The sequence below is a fragment of the Rattus rattus genome, chromosome 10 (assembly GCF_011064425.1).
Source record: "Rattus rattus isolate New Zealand chromosome 10, Rrattus_CSIRO_v1, whole genome shotgun sequence".
Classification (NCBI taxonomy): domain Eukaryota; kingdom Metazoa; phylum Chordata; class Mammalia; order Rodentia; family Muridae; genus Rattus; species Rattus rattus.
This window is the reverse complement of record NC_046163.1, coordinates 5,584,832-5,602,285: the sequence shown is the minus strand read 5'-3', so window position 1 is coordinate 5,602,285 and position 17,454 is coordinate 5,584,832. Positions and strand designations below refer to the sequence as shown.

Below are 17,454 nucleotides of genomic sequence, written 5' to 3'. Positions count from 1 at the left end.
TAATGGTGTAACTGACTCTAGTCTCAAAACTTAGCCTCTGTCTCTGGAGACAAAATTTGTGCGCATAAATTCAAACCTGTGATACTGATACTGTCTCCTATGTCTTGGGAGTTATGGAAACATAGATTTGAGGAAATTTATTGCAAGAAATAGTGAAATGTGAAATTATCTTTCAAAGAGAATAATATTTAAATATATGGAGATAGAGTTGGCCCAGTGAGAGATTTAAACAATTTTGACACATCAATTTTAACACGAAAGCAGTATTTTACAGTGGAAATAGAAGAAGTTTGAATAAAGCTAAAGAGACAGGTAAAGGCAATATAGAGAGGTAAAGAATCTTAAAGAATTCTACTCAAGAACAATAGAAAATTCACTGTGTCCAGGAAGTTCACATTTTAACCAGGAATTAAGTAAGTGTGATACTGAAACATTCATAAAAGACAGAAAGGAAAAATAATAGATGTAATATCAAAGGCAACTGGGTTTCTCTCGATACACCCAAATTCTCACGTGTAATGTGATTGTTAGTGATTTTGAAAGGCTCTTTCAGCGTACCGTGATAAATGCCGAGAGTACCTTTTGATTGCTTTTTATTTGTCACCCCATATAAAGAGAGCATTGTGTTGAAATTGCTTTTCAATGAGATAACTCCTCACCCACTAAGGATCAACCATGTATACGGTAATAATGAGTTTGGTATTTACCCGGTACATGGCTTGAGCATTGAAGGAATGAACTAAAATCAATAGTTCCCGCCACCACACAACTCTGTTCTAAGAGCTCTACTCGCTCTGAGTCTGGATAGATACAAAATCATTGGAGACCCATCCAAAGGTAGGAGTGAACCTAGTCATGGTTCCAAGTCTCCATAGCCAATAGTCTAAATTCCAATCAAGGGGCAGCCATAGGCAAGTTTTGGGAGCAATGGTCAGTCAACACTTAGCCCTCTGCACAGATGTGGCACTGATGTACAGTTAAGCAATTCTGTGAATACTGTTCAGGGTTCATTGACTGTCCAGCACTGAGTTAATTATGCCTACATAGATTATGAAACAGCCGTTTCAGTCAAGGATTTTTCTGAGCTTCTCCTCATTAAACATTTTAATGGTTTATAATTCTATATACTGCCAATGATATTCTTCTTTTGATTAGCTGATATGATTCATAACTCTAAAGTTAATCATTTTAGTGATATTTCTGTAATACTGAGAGCAAATGTAGCCACCTGCTAAGTTTGTTGTATGGTGATTTCTGGGTACAAGCTACCATTACTTGTAAATTAAAATGGCGTTGGGTGGATTCAAAAGTAATTAGAATCTTCAAGATGCCAGATACATGGGTATTTAGTTGACCTACTCATCTTAGCTCTCTGATAAATACTATTCTGTTAATTAAGATTTTAATCTATTATATAAATGAGCAAACATTGAACTAAAATAAAAATGGGCTTTAGATTGGGGTTGTAATTTTTCAACTCTATTAAAGCACTTACAATTTATTTCCTTGAGACTATACTCATGAATTCATTCATCTCTCTGCCAATTTGGAAATATGGGCTGTCTAGCAAATATGCGTTAAGTATTAAGACTGTAGCACTAGAAATAAGGATACTTGGACATGCTCTCAGAGAACGTACAGTCCAGTCTTGGATATGACTGAAATTTAAATAGCACTGACATAAATTCAAAAGTTAAGTTTTGATAAAAACAGGGAAGACTAGTTTGAGAAGGTGTGGTGGGATCTGTCTTCTAAATCAGCCAGCTCGGTGTAGTGTGCAAATGTGCAAAGGTAGAAGTTCCTGTGTGTTGTGCTAATTGATAAGCTGTGACAATGCACTCCTTTCCTTAAGGAGTTCAGCTGCAGAGTCTCATTTTAATTCCTGGGCTCCTGATCTTAGCGATCAGGTTGAGAATGTCACTCGGATCTAATTGTTCTGGAGTCACACATTTGGTCTCCACTTGGGTGCTTCACTTGCAGACGAGAGCGAAGCATTCAAATCACAAATCAAGGATAGCCATCAATAGTCAGTGACCAGGGAAAGGACTTTTTACTTTTTTTTTTTTCAATTCTGTGTTGTAATAGCAGCTCAACTAATGCGTCTGTAATTTTCTTTCCCTTTTGTCCGTCATGCACTGCTAACACGGATCCTACAAAGGCTCAGGTTGGTGCTGCCGTCTCTTGTCATCTTTACTGTTGTCATTTAGTGAAAGAAACTTTGATGGTTTTCCTTCTCAAGTCAGAGTATTTTTTTCCCTCTCTTTGTAAGTCCTGATCAAAACATCATTCACACATAGAAGGGGGGAAAATCATCCTGTAGAGGACTCATTTTTTTTTAAACGTTGCTATCAAACGAGTTGCTTTATTGCAGCAGAATGACTGTTTCTGAAAGCCCCCAGATGACTTATATCTGCTTGAATTTGTTGTGCTCGCCTTATTTGTAATAGGGAGAAAACAGTGCTGTGAGCTTTCACAACCCACACAATGTACCTAAACCAGTCTCCACAAGCTTCCTGCTATGGAATCTGCTCTGTACTTTCAAATGTCTTAAGAATTCTAGATACACTGTCAGGATCGTTCCAGTGTTTAAGAATTCTGCACAGGGATTCACACTGCTTCTAGGACTCCCAAATCCCCGGCTACTGCACTCATAAAATTCATGGTCTCTCTATCTGTCTTGTCTCACTCTTTCTCTCTCATTCATTCCATATTTTTTACAACCATTAATCTGCTTTCAAGATTCTATCAATATCTCAGATAAATCTCAAGTTCTTTACTTTTATAGTTTAAATAAATCCACATGCTATTTCAGTCCATTCCAATTCTTGTTTGAAATACTGTTGGTCATATAATGAATAAAAACATCAGTAATGCTTTTAGGGACTAGAAGCACGGAAGACTAGAATGATGTTTATGATGCCTTAGGGGCTGGGAGCTAAGTGTGGCTAAAGCGAGTTTATAAATCACTGGAGACTACAGATTCTCCTCATATTCAGAGTTTGCAAGGATTAAAGCTGGGAAGCAAGACGAGCTGGTGGTTTGATCTCATGTACTAGGATGTGGTAAGATATTCAATATACATTGTCTTCTGCTGACTGGCAGCCACGTGCAGAGTTTCAGATCCAAGAATTTTTATGGTATATTACTTTCTGATCCACTCAAGCTCCACCTAAATGCTCAATTTGACCTTTTTGGGTTATATGGTCTATAAAAATCATTGCAATTCTTATGATTGGCCCCCATTTCATGCTCGGGACATGTAGAACCAACTTAGTCAAAAGATGATTTTGATAAAATTGAAGGTCTATTTCACATTCTTATGTTTAACTTCCAAGACTGTTGTCAATGTTGATCAAAATGAACACTGCAAATCCTATTTAAATGTTTTCTCTGTTTATAAATAATGCCCCTTTACGTGGAGAGCTGTGCATTATGCTGAATGATACACAGGACTTCATTGATTATTTTAGCTTCATGACTCAAAAATTTTCACCACGTTCTTAATGTCATGTTTAAGGTTGAAGACCATGGATGGATATTCTCTGAGTTCATGACGTATTTCCTTGTGAATAATCAATTTTTAACCCCAGGCTATCTCATTTTTACTTATTTTGTACTTTAAGAGGTCACATTGGAAAATAATCCCAAAACTAAGCAATACTTAACAAAACTTTTGCAACTAATATTTTAATATAGTTTATATATTATACTATGTAAAATAGTAATACAAAGAGAATGTGGCCTATACAAAAGGCTTTGCAAGCAATATGGCCGACATCACCTAGCTCTTCCACAGGCAGAATATGTGTAAATAAGCAAGTGTGCAACTCACTTAAACTTGTTTGAAAAGAAAATTGGTAATGGCAGCAAAATTGTAGATAAAGATCTCAAAAATCTCAAAACAAAAAGAACCTGGTGTGAAGGAAAGCAACAAACTGGGGGAGGGGAGGGTGCTTTCAAGTCATGTACTTGGTAAGGACCTATTCCTGTGGCTATATAATGAACTCTTAAATAGAATAGAAAGGTCTAGATAACAAGTGCACATGCATTTGATTATGTCTTTCTCCAAAACAGTCCTTGGAGGAAATATACAAATTACCAGAAAGCACATGAAACACAAAAGAGAAGACCAAGAGGAATATGACTTTGTCCACATTTCCATGCCTCTATTAAAGTAGTCAGGTGACCTTGGACTTGGAAGGGTATGAACTCACCGTGATCTCAATGCATTGCTTGTTCAGTGTTCCAGATACTTGTGTACTTGTCTGCAGTTTCTCTAAAGAGTACATATCCTCTCCATGCAATCTTGGCATGCCACCCACTCCTAGGTTTGTAAGCCAAAGATTTGCTGCCACCTATGCATGAGAAAAACTGCCGTGTGGGTATCCATAGACGCCTGGTCATAGGAAACCCAAAGTAGAAATGGTCCTTTATGCCCAGTAGGTGAAGAAAGAACATGAATGCAGTGTAATGCACCCATATAATTGGGTTTTATTCAATCATAAGAAATGTAGGGGTTGGGGATTTGGCTCAGTGGTAGAGCGCTTGCCTAGCAAGCAGAAGGCCCTGGGTTCAGTCCCCAGCTCCGAAAAAAAAGAAAAGAAAAAAAAAAAGAAATGTAGACTATGTTAACATTACAAGAATGATAAACGTTATCTAAAAATGGTAATATACATATTCTACATATTCACTTGATTCATTTATATGAAATGTACAAAACCAGGCAATTCCATAGGCTAGATCTTGAATAGTGGTGGTGGGGGGGAGATAAGCAGACATCAGGAAGTGTCTACTGAGTTAATCATGAAGGTGCAGTTCAATTGAGAAAAAATATAATCTTCAGGCTGGAGAGATTGCTTGGTGGTTAAGTATAAGCACTGGTTGATCTTATAGAGACACTGGGTTTGGATCCCAGCACTCATGTGGTATTCATAGACATTCATAGCCATGCATAACTTCTGGCCTCCATAAGCTTCAGGCATGTACATGGCGCATATGTGTGTGTGTGTGTGTGTGTGTGTGTATGTGCGTGTGTGTGTGTATGTATATATGCAAAACACCTATACACAGAAAATTAAAGAGAAAAAGAGAAAAATTACAATCTGTAACTGGCCATCAGATAATTAACATCGATCAGGAGATCATGAGTCACTCTGTGGAATCCATACTCCCTGTTTGTATCCCAAATCAATATTTTTTACCTTGAATGAGCAGAGTATGTCACTCCTTAGTACTCAATGGTGTGATTTTAAGTAAGTCTTTCAGCACAGAAGACTTTTTCTTTTTTAGAAAGAAACATTCCAGACGCAAGAGAAATACCAAGAGTTGACATGACCATGGCATTGTAAATCCTTCTCATCTCTTTATGAGAGACAGTGAAACTATTTTGGGGTGGATGGGGTGGTTTGCTGGCTCAGCAGTTACTCTCTGGGCAGCTCCTGTCCTCAGCAGTTTATCAGAGCTTGGAGGGTGTGAAAGCATAAAACTTTAAGGCATGCATTTAATTCTTTTCCCTTGCTTCTCCCAGGCTTTAAAGGTGCATTGTTAGCAAGTATTTAAAGTTTATTAGATTGGACTACTTGGGAGTTCAGGTGCATTTTTTTTTGATGGCAAAAATGGAGCATATTTGTAGCTTCAGAATTACTTTGCCTTCGTGTCATAATAATGCCCAAAACAAATGTTACTTAATACGGTGAATTCTTTTGGTTTCTCAAGCACATATGCCATTGCTACATGTCTCTGAAAATGATAACTATTAATGCCAGGTTATGAGGAGAAAATTTAGGCCCCAAGGGATCCCTAAGTGGGTGGCCCCAAAAAAATCAATGGTGGAACCTGAAACAAAGCTCTTTCCCATGGCTTCCTTCAGACCGGTTTGCTCGAGGGTGCCAGCACGCATCATCTTTCACATGATATAAAAGCGCCCTTCACCCTTGTCTGAGATGAAGCCACCCCCAGAGAGAACTGCATTATCAATTTAATAAGAGCCAACCAAGGAACACTGCAGTGAAGGACAGGAATCCAATATGAACAAACAGCCTGATGTTTCCCATCCCCGAAACTGCCCTGAAAATGTCACTTCATCAATTAGAAGCAGTGTGTTCCTTGCTAAGGCAGAATGTAGTTTCCCAGACACCCCTGCCCCATATGCTTGCCAGCCTGGGTCTAGAACAACAAATCCTATGTTTTCTAGATCTTAGCCCATGCATTGACGTGAATCTTTTGGGAGTCCAGCTTATACCACACGCTGTGTCCAATCTAAATAATGTCAAGACACGGGTGCCTATGCTCTGAATGCAAGTTGTCACTGAGAGCCAGCCACCCCATGCCGGCGCGGTCTGCCTTTGTTGTACACAGTGAACTTTGAACAGTGAACTGGAAGAGAGTGAAAATCATACTAAACGGGAGTTTGCAGAAACATTGATTTGTTTTCTTAATTAGCCTAGGGCATCCCTAGTTGGGGTAGGAGAGCAATGATTTACAGTTACCATCAGCAATACTCAGATAAATCAGAGGTACATGGATGGATGGCTTTTGGATTCATATAAATGAATTACGCAATTAGCAAAAATGACGGACATTTTAACTTCTGGGGACAGCAGTGTCAGAGTGTGTGACCTCAGGAAAGTTTCGTGGAAGCGTTTCTGCATGGCTTTGCTCCCTCCATGTATGTATGCTTCATGTATGTGTCAGTGTGCTGTTCTCTAAAGCACAGGCCAGAACCCAGCTACACACACAATTCTGTCTGCTTTCTTCACTTCATACTTAGTGGGTCAGCGTTTGTACTTTTGTTTCCCCCCAAAAAATATGATTTGCAGCTTTTTTAAGTTTTAGCCATGGTCTGTCAGTGAATTTTGCAAGTGAATCTTACATTTGAACTCATTTTTTAGCCAAATTTATGGAAGGAAACCTGCCCTCCTTACATAAATGGGTAACTCAGCCATTCCAAAGCACATTTTAAAGCCCACATGACTCTGCTTCTTATGCTAATAGTTCCTCTTACTGAGCGTCGCTGATGCAGGATCATCAGCTATTTTCCTTTTGCTCGACATACATTTACTAGGATAAAGGCCAAGTAAGGCTGGCTTTAGACAATCGCTCTCCGCCTGGCGATATAGTCTGCTTTTATTATATTATGAGGCAGAAGGCTGTTTCTGCCTTTCTCTCCATTACCGGCTGCCTCGGAGGAAGAAGGTTTAGAACAAAAATGCTCTTTATTCCATAAAACTGCAGCTCTCAATTAGTCCTTAATACATGTGTTGGGCTGATGGAATTAAGGTGGAAATCAGAGCCGAGATCCCAATTTGCCAGCTTGCGAGTGAATGGCAGGGATTCCATTACTCAATCTAGCTTGTTGCTCTCTCTTCGGAGGTCAGGCTGTGTGCTCCATGGTTATAAACCTTCACTTCTGCCTCTACCTTCCACATTGCCTTCATCCTAGACAGATCAAGTTCACTGTGGAAGGGCATATGCTACAGACTTAAATTGTTTAGAGCCGTTCTGTGCTGTGCTCAGCCTTAACCTCTAAACTATTAGGGGTCTGTGCTCTCAGAGAGCATCTCAGTCCACTTTTCGATGGGAGAGCAGGAAGATCACATGTTATCGAGCCTTTGTTGTTGTTGTTGTTGTTGTTGTTGTTGTTGTTGTTGTTTTGATTTGGTGTCTCGTATGTGTGTGTGTGTGTGTGTGTGTGTGTGTGTGTGTGTGTGTGTGTGTGTGTGAACAACCTCATATAGATATTTTTAGAAGGTGTTTCATATTTAACAATCGTTTTAAGGGCATTTTATTACTGCCACCCCTTAATCTTTAGATGTTTTTTCCCCAAAACAACAGGATCATAGTAATTGGCCTACTGTCTTGGATCCTGCCATAAACCCTTCTTTTGCCCCCTACTCTAAAGACTACAGCTTCGTTTGGATCATTGGGCAAGTTTGCAACAGTGTAGAGACTGGAATATTCTTTTACTTCTTTAAAACTTATTTTTTCTAGGCAGAGGAAAGGACACACTCGGGACTTCTTATTTTCCTTGTTTCCTGACAGGCCGTGGATGAGCTGTGCTGGAGAACTCGGGTGTATTTCATAGTAGGGAGCATTTGCTTACCACCCTGGTGATTAACTGGTTGCAGCATTGGGCCTGAGACTGCTGAGGGTCGGGGGCAGTGTGAAAAGATGGTTCCTGCTAATTACAGGCTTTCCTTTTGGACTTGCTCCCGTAACTCAGTCAGACTGAGTTTTAGTCTTGTTGCTGGGGGAGTTGCAGTGGAGGTGGGGTGGTGGGGTGGCAGTGGTCATTTGGAACAGATCTTCAGAAGGCTGGGTTGTTTCCATGTCTCCCCCTGGTGTGGGATTTAATCTCAGGTATGTTGGGAGCAGTTTTAGTTCCACCTTTTACTCCGGCACTGTCTGAGCTACCAGCCCCCACTCGGCTTCCCTTTTGCTCTACCTGCCATTAGCTCCCAAAGATGACGGCGCTACCAGCCCCTTCCCAGCGTTCCTTGAATCCATGGATAAAAGACACACACAGTTTGTTCCTTTACAACTTGCCTTATTGGCACAATTGTTGGGCATTACTGTCTCCCACCTGGAGAAGTGGACCCTTATTAATATTTTTATTTCTGTCTCTCCTTACCTGCCTTAAACCTCAGTAGCTAGTACCATGTAACCCCTGCCAAACATCCACGACCGCCTGCCTGGAGCAGTGGCCACGGGCTCTAGCTCCCCGTGAGAACTCGCACAGCTGATGCATTCTTCTTCCTCCGAAGCACAGCAGAAAATAATTTTCTCTTTCCTTGTATATCTTTTTTGTTCCTTGGACCTGAAAGTCCCACCTGTACCTTCCACCCAGCAATTGGCCCCTGACTTTTTTTTTTTTTTTTTTTTTACAAATGAATCAAGAACCAATTGGGGAACAAGACCACCCCCTTCATAGGTAAGTCAGCATAAAAAGGAAAACAAAATGTGGTACAAGGTACTTTTCTTGGCAGGCACTTACACTTTCCACTGCCCTTCTCATGAGGGATGGATACTCCCCAGAATACAGGGCATTTAGCAAACACTTGCTTTTCCTTTTCCTCCCACTGTGGGTTTTAAAACAAAAATGTGAATGCTCCCCTCCATTCTAGAATATATTAAATTTAAATGATCCTAAAAAGTCGCATAGCTCTTTTGATCGACTCTGTCATTTTCACTTCTGTATCCTGTAGTATCTTCTCCCTCTTTATGTTAGAAGCTTCTTGAGACCAGTGCTGAAGACAGTGGTTAGGATGCTCAGATGCACGTTAGGCTTAGCAGTGACATCACGCAGAGACTGTACCAGTTTCATTCCTCCTTGGCCGTCCCGTTCACCACATCTTCTTCGCATTCAGAATGGCTTATTATGCCTCACCTTTATTTCCTGCTATGACCATCAGAAGTCTTATGAAATGCTACTTCATCATTCTCCCATTTTCTTTACCCCATTACCTATAATCCCCAAGCTTCATCCTTCATGCATCGCGGCATCTGTGAACCATTCATGAGAATTACATTTAGATGTTTGTTTGCTTGAGTAATTAACAACCCACTTGTCCACATCAGTTCAATGTATGCCATTAATGCTTAGGCGTTTGCATTTGATAGTCTAACCACACACAGGGCTTCCTGCAATGAGTACCGCGAGTTATATAGCTTCCTTATTCAAAACACCTTTTATGATACAAATTAGTTTTCCTGGGTGTTTGCCATCGCTTTCTTGCTCACACTGAACAAGTAGGTGGGATGTGTATCCTGGAAACAGAAACAGGAAAAGTGTGATGCTCTGAGCCTCTAGAAATAACTTGTGAAGTCCCTTCTCCCTGTGAAAAGCACAGAAAAAAAAGCTCTCCACCTCAAAGCTTCCATTTCCTATACAATAAAAAGCTACAAGCTTGAGGTCAAGCACATTCTACCTTTTTTGATAAACATCAAATACCATCAAATACTTTTCCGATTAGCTTACCATTTCTTGAGAAGACAGATCTATTAATGAGTGAGTATTTAGCCCCACCTTATTCCTTTCAGTTATGGGAAAAATGAATAGCCTGTGACATTAACCAAGGCAGTCTCCTTTTAGTCTCTCTCTCTCTCTCTCTCTCTCTCTCTCTCTCTCTCTCTCTCTCTCCTCTCTCTCTCTCCTCTCTCTCTCTCTCTCATTAAACTATATGTATGTGCTATTGTGTACATGGGATTGCAGGTACCCACTGAGGTGAGAACTAGGTATTGGAGCTTCAAGCTGTTGTGATCTGGGAACCAACTCTAGTCCTCTGCAAGGGCGGTGTGGATTCTTCTCCTACAAGACCTCTCTCCAGCTCCCTGTCTCTTTTCTATTACCACAGAGAAATCTGCTATCATGATGGATCTTAGGACACAGGTTTACTATTTAAATATGTATACCTGTCTGTCTGTCTAGCTGCCTATTTCTCTCTGCATTCTCTCACAAATCTATCACTCCTACCCATTACCTATCAATAATCTAGTTATCATCTATCTTCCATCTACCATCCATCATTTCTATGCATCGTCTTTTTATCATCTGCTGTCATCTATCTAGCGTCTATCCATATACCTATCTACCCATCATCTCTCTGTTCTTATACTACATTGCATACAATATTTCCTGTACTCTAAACTTCTCTGAGACAAAAAAAATCCTCTTTTCAATTTTAAGCAATTTTATTGTAATAAGAAAACTAGATATGAAACCTACCCTTTTTAAAATGTTCACTCACCATTCTCTGTACCAGAGACTCACCATCTACAGGCATGGCACCGTATGGAAGATCTCTATAACTTAGCTTGTATAACAGAAATTTTGCCCCAGTTGATTTGCAATGTTCCTTCCCAGCCTTATCCTCTAGCCCCACTGTCCTGTTCTTTGCTCCCATCTCTTTGATTACGTTAGACACCTGGTGCAAGCAAAACCATGCACCTGTCCTCCAGTGATTGATTCATTTCATGTCTGTGATGTTTGGGATCTCTTTTCTATTCCTTTTCTGAAGTAAGAGGAATTTGCCTCGTCCAGTATTTTCTGGAAATATCAATCATTGATGCTATGGTGTTGCTGCTGTTCACTTGAGTTTGACAGGAAACTGCAAACTTTCTCTATGAAAATCGGAATGGCCACCATGGCTGAAATGCCTACACTCTGTGAACAATCTCCATATACTCTCATGATTACAAACTACACAGAACATGTCAGTAAGAAGCATCTCCAGAAGATGAAGGCAAGGCATTCAGACCCGAGAGAAAGATTCCTCCTTATGTTGTATTCATTGAGATTTTCTGTCAAGGGCTGTGGGGTCCAGTTACGCTTTTTACTTGAGCTTCCCCACATTGCCCTGGTTGGTGTGCTTTCTCTGCTCAATAAGTTGTGCCAGAAATGGTGAATGCATACATTCATGTTACTATTCTACTTGTAGGCTATCACACAGTTCATAAAGTTGAAAAGAAACCAGTAATTTATGCTCTTTATGGTGCATTTCACTTGAAAACCATGATTTATTTTCACGTTCACTTAAATAGCACACAGTAACGATCATGAATGAGCTACAAGTGAAGATATAATACAGGTGGAGTATCCTCATCTGGAATACCTGAGACAGGCTGTGGGAATTTATTTTGAAATTGGAATGTTGTATCTACATAAGAAGATGCCTTGGGGAGGGACCCAAGTCCACACCCCAAAATCATTTGTGATTGTACACATAAGCTCAGGCTAATTTATACAGCACTTTCAGTGTACTTATGTTTTAATTGCAACCCACCTCATGAGGTAAGCCATGGAATGTTTGATCTGTGATATCACGTGGGTGCTCAAAAATGCAGATGTTGGAATATTTCATATTCTGGGTATCATACTGGAGATACTTGAGGTACACAGAGTTTTTAAATTAAATCATTTCTAGAGATTTGTCATTGTGAATAATCTAAACTATGTCATCATAGGTAATTCTGGGCCTTTAGATGAGAGCCTTGCAGTCCCTCTCTATTAAGCACACTGTGTAGTAATACCATGATGCTGTGCGACAGCCCTGAAGACAGGGTACAGGGAAGACGTGGATATATATCCATGTAGTTTAGGATTCTTCAGTTTCCTTTCTGTCATCATAGGAGGAGAGTGGATCCATGTTTCTCACTCATGTTGTCAGATTTTCACTTCTATGATAAAAACCTGGGGTGGGGAGGTACTTTTAGCCACAGTTCTTATGATAAGAAGCCCAAATAGCACACCCCATTCTCGAATGGTCCCTAAGGCTGAATATCCCTGTGCATGAAATGCATGTCTTTCTGAATCTGTGTGTTTCCCCCTGGTCCTTATGAGGCCATCACAGATTTAGTAAGGAGAGTTCCCAACTAAAGACCTAATCTAATGACTTCTTAGAAGCCCCATCAGAAACCAATAATCACACCAGATTTCTACTCTCAGTCTCATGATATAAGACTTTGGGTCCTGAATCCCTGTGTACCCTCAGAGTATGTAGGACAACTACATTCAAGTCAAAGGAGCACAGAAGTTTTCCCTGAGTGAAAGTGTCTGCCTTGATATTGAATACTCGGTGTTTAAGAGATGACTAATATGGCCAGGTCTTCAATCACAGTGCTCCAGACATGGACACAAACAGACCTCTATGAATTCTAGGCCAGCTAGGGCTACATATGGAAACCCTGTTTTGTTTTGTTTTGTTTTTTTAAATTGATTTAGACCCAAAAAAAGACTACATCTGTAGGAAGGAAAATGGCATTGAGCACTGCTCTGGGGCTGGGGATGTGGGGGGAATCCTTCATTATTACATTCAGGGGGAAAAGCTACTCCACACAGAATGCCTTATGTGATCTAAGCAGTGTTGCAAATTTAGTGTGTAGGCTTCCTCATAGTCAATGTCTTATTTACGTGAAGAGGTGGCAGTTCCCTGTCTCTTTGAGTTCAACAAGGTTGGTATAATCCTTACATATAGCTAAAAACCACTAAAGCCTAAAGAAGCAAATGGCGAGCTGGAGTGTGGATGCGGCTGCCTCAGAGTCCTGTTCTGGAGATGTCTGGTTCCCGTAGGCATTGTCTGCTCAGCTTGTTCCACGATGCCCTTCTGCTCTTGGCCTAGGTTTGGAAAATTCCTAATAAGCAATAAGCTAATTCAAATGCCACAGGGCCCGCAAGCTAAATTAAAATTTCATTAATCATGACAGTATAACATCTTTTGACAAGAGATGACACTACCATGCCTCAGATTCCATTGGTCATTGAAACTGTAGATAAGTTTGGTATGTGAATTCCTCCTCAGATGCTGCAAATCCTAGTTGGAAACTGGGAAGACAGGAAATACAGCCACCAACTGCTTTTTTAATAAAAACCTAATTGTTCAATAATGTGTTCATCAATAGACTTAGTAAATAATGTTCAGTTTGCATCCTGAGGGTCATTTTTAATATCAAATTGAAAATACCTAATGCATATGTAAACCAATGGTAACTACTAACCAGCCCAGTGTGATGGCATTCTGAGTACACCTTTGTAGTAGCCACCCAGATGAAAAATCTAGAATGAAAAGGTGCCTGGGAAGCTGGGGTTGGTTGGGGGTGGGGTGGGGACTCATGTCAGCACTTGAACTAAACTAATGATTGCCAACAATTCTGAGTACTGTTCACCTGACCTAGAAATAATCTACGGAGAAAACCGACTCCAGATTCCCCCATGAGAAACCCAGCACAAAATTACAAGCAAGATGATTTGCCCATAGATATCAGTTTGAAAACATTTATGGATTTTTTTTCCTCTTTTTAATTAAAATAATTCCAATCACTCTGAAGACATGTGTCTGTTCTTGCTTCAGTTTCAAAAGTTGTTATTTTTTTTAAACAGATATCCTTCCTTTTTTAAATTGTCAAAGGAGCCTCCATACCCAAAGATTAAGAATAAATACATATACAATTTTTTATATAAAGAAATACATGTTATCTGATGAACACCTTCAAACACTTACTTTTATGGCTTTCCTTTGTAGGAATTTTAAACTATAACTGCTACTTATTATCCTCAAGGGGCTAGTCCCAGGACTGTCTGTAGAAACTAAAATCTGTACACATTCAAGTACATTATGCAAATAGCATAGTATTAGCATATTGGCTAGTACATTTTCTTGGGTATATTTTAAGTCAACTCAATATTACTTGTCATAAGTAAAACAGTATAAAGAATGTAGAAATAGTTGTCCCATTATTTAGGGAGATAATGGTAATTTAAAAAAATCTTGCAGATACAATATTTCATTTTGAGTACTTGTGGTACGTGATTGGTTGACTCTGTAGGCTGAAAATATAGAGAGCCGACTACCAACATCATCTGCACCACTAAGGAGCAGGCAGTACTCTTAAGCTTTTGGGGTAAAATGTCCCCCAGAGGCACACAGTTTCAACATTTGACCCCTCATTGGTGCCAGTGTTTTGGGAGGCTGCAGAGTAGTGGTTCTAAACATTTCTAGTGCTGTGACCCTTGAATACAGTTTCCCATGTTGTGGTGACCCCAACCATAAAATTATTTTCATTGCCACTTCATAATTGTAATTTTAATACTGTTATTTATCATTATGTAAGTATCTGTGTTTTTCAACGATCTTGGGCACCCTTGTGTCCACGGGGTTGAGAACCATTGCTGTAGAGCCTTTACTGTGTAGAGCCTTTCTGGAGGAACTGACTAATTGGAGGGTGGGCTTTGAGGTTTTGTAGCCTCTCCATGACTCTGCTTTGCTCTTCACTTTCTGACTGATGACATGATCTAACCAGTTGTAGCCCATGCTGCTAAAGCCTCGAGCCATTGTCTTCCCTACCAGGATTGACTGCAACTTCAAATTATGGGCCAACACTTTCTTCCCTGACTTTGCTGGCTGCCAGATATTTGGTTACAGCAACAAGAAGGTCACTAACACAAATCGCCGTTTGGTGGCTGGTAATTAGCTTCTACAAACTGAGCAGACATTGCCTATGGAAACAGACATCTCCAAAGTAAAATGCTCAGATAGCCACATTCACGCTACGGGTTTTTAGCTATATATTAGGGCCATACCAACCTTGCCAAGCACAAGTGATTCTGATGATGAAGACTTGCGGCAGAATATCTTACACGCAGGATCATGATGGCCCATAACGTGGACAGAGCTGCTTTCAGTCGGATCTTCATATCACACATTACATTGTGCACAATCACATACAGAGTAGACTGGTGAAACTGGAAACAACGCTTTTGGAGTAATGTGGCCCTTCGAAGTCAAGTCCGAGATGACTGAGAGTTGTTGACTAACTTGTAAAAGGATCACCTTGGCAAGCTGAGGGATAGAACCCATCTGGAGAGAAAATGGGAGCCCTGGAGAAGAGACAGAGAAAGGCTGGGATGGAAGGTCTTAGAGTTAGGGGCTGAGAACCCTGGCTTCCTCAGAGGCAAAGGCACACATCTTATATGAGGCGTTCACACCTCTTAGGGCAGCAGGAAGCACATTGTGCTAAGGATCTCGGTACTGCTAGGGACCATCATATCTCATTGCAGTAGGATCGAACCTGGCTACCACTTGCCAAGATGTTTGATCCCAAATGGGCCTTTGAACAGATTTAAATTCTACTACGTGTCCGGTGTTAAAGTTGGAGGCCTCGGAGCTGAAGTTCTCTACCTGGGCCATCTGTGCCAGCAATGCTGTATGTGTTATTGCAACCAATCAGAGGTTCTGAACCCTTTCTTTCTCCATCTTTACTTTCTCCGTCCCTCATCCATCCTTTTCTCTCTTACGTCCTCTGCATTTATTCATTGTTTTTGCCATGTGGTTTTAGTTTTAGGCCCTTGAACTCTAAGCCTGTGATATATGATAAAGACAACCCCACAACCCCAGAGACCCCACTTCCAAGCTCATGCAAGGAAGTCCATCTCACTAGAAAGGAGGTCTCTGTGAGCACCGCTTAATTAAGCTAACCCACGGCGGCACGTGCAGGTTTATTTCATGAATATTAAAAGGCTGACTAGCGAATGGGTTTATGAGATGAATCTGGAGCTGGCAAAATGATAAAAGCCCAGATCCCCAGCGAAGACGTAATAAACAGGACTCATTTCTAGGAGAGTGAACTGCTGCCTCTCTCGGAGGATTTAAAGTTCTCAGCCATGTAGTTAGCATCTATGGCCCTATTAAAAGCTGTTATTTTCCCCTAATTTGTGCCATTTAGAACTGATTTTCATTTAACTTTCCCACGGCTCATTTCTCCGCTGCAGAACATTTTCATATGATTTCCTGATAAAGTCCACACGGTGACACATTTCATTATAAAGCTATAATAATAAAACCAGCAAACAGCAATACACAGCAGCCGGAGCTAAAAGATGACAGGGAGAAATCAGAACCTATGGAGTTCATCTGATGTCCTGTTGCATTTTGCCTACCCTGAGTCACTTTGAACCTCAGCTGTGGGGGCAGATGAGGAGTCCTGACCTGAGGAATGACAGGGCTTTTGTGAGACCAGCCTTTTGGTTCTTTGTCATGCCAGTCCTTCAGAAAAAGGCAGCTATTTCTTTTGTGTGGCGTTTTATTGTCCTTTATAAAATACTCATGGTGCCATAGAGTGAGCTACACTGGGAGAATTAAATGAAAGCCATTTGACAAAGTGGGTACGTTCAAAACTCTGTTTCAGGCTAACTAATACTCATTAAGATCTCCTAGATTTTATGAAATAAGATCTCCCCAAAATATAACCTTTTCCTGCCTCCTGTAAACGTTGACCAATCTCTCCCTTCCCTTCCTCCTCTCTCCCTCCCTTTCCCCCTCCTCTCTCTCCAGCAAACACATGCACATGCCTGTCTTTGTTAGTATCAAAAGTAAATATATGTGTGTAGAGTATAAATTGTAGGGTTGTGTTTTTAGTGTATTAACTCAGTGTTATTTAAGGTCTAGATCATACACATTGTTAATAGAACTAAGGTTAAAAACATTAAGATACTGAGAAGGTACTCAACACAGATAGGGTTGAGGTGATACCTTTCATGTGCGTTTGCTCCTCAGGCAAACACACTGTGGCCCTAACCACCATGCTGGGCTGCTGTATGTGGATCTTGAGAGCTCAGTCTATGGCAATGAAGGTGTTGAATTTTCTAGGCTTTGAGGGGAAGGCGGGCATTTGTCAGCTAGAAGGCACAGCATGAACAGGTTTAAAATTGAGACCGTGGTGTGGGAATATAGCTTACTAGGACAGCACTTGCTTAGCCTAGACAAAGCTCTGGGTTTAATTTTAAGTGCTAAAAATAAACAAAAATAGAATATACACATGGGGAAGAGAAAATCTCAAGTAACCCCATGTGTGCAGAGACTCTCTCAGAAGAGGTTCTGGGTTTTACAATCTCATCCAGGAAGGTAGCTCAGTATCTTCCTACACAGGCCTTCTCTGTGCCTCACAGAAGTTTGTCATTTGTGG

At 40.5% G+C, this 17,454-nt stretch overlaps 1 protein-coding gene across 1 annotated transcript in view; it reads left to right on the top strand.

Annotated features, from left to right (window-relative positions):
* Positions 1 to 17,454, top strand: part of LOC116911550 (thrombospondin type-1 domain-containing protein 7B) — an 852,321-nt gene that overhangs the window by 758,201 nt on the left and 76,666 nt on the right. The window contains exon 16 of the mRNA XM_032915540.1: positions 2,159 to 2,164. Within this exon, the coding sequence (XP_032771431.1) occupies positions 2,159 to 2,164 (6 nt within the window). The remainder of the gene's footprint in view (positions 1 to 2,158; positions 2,165 to 17,454) is intronic.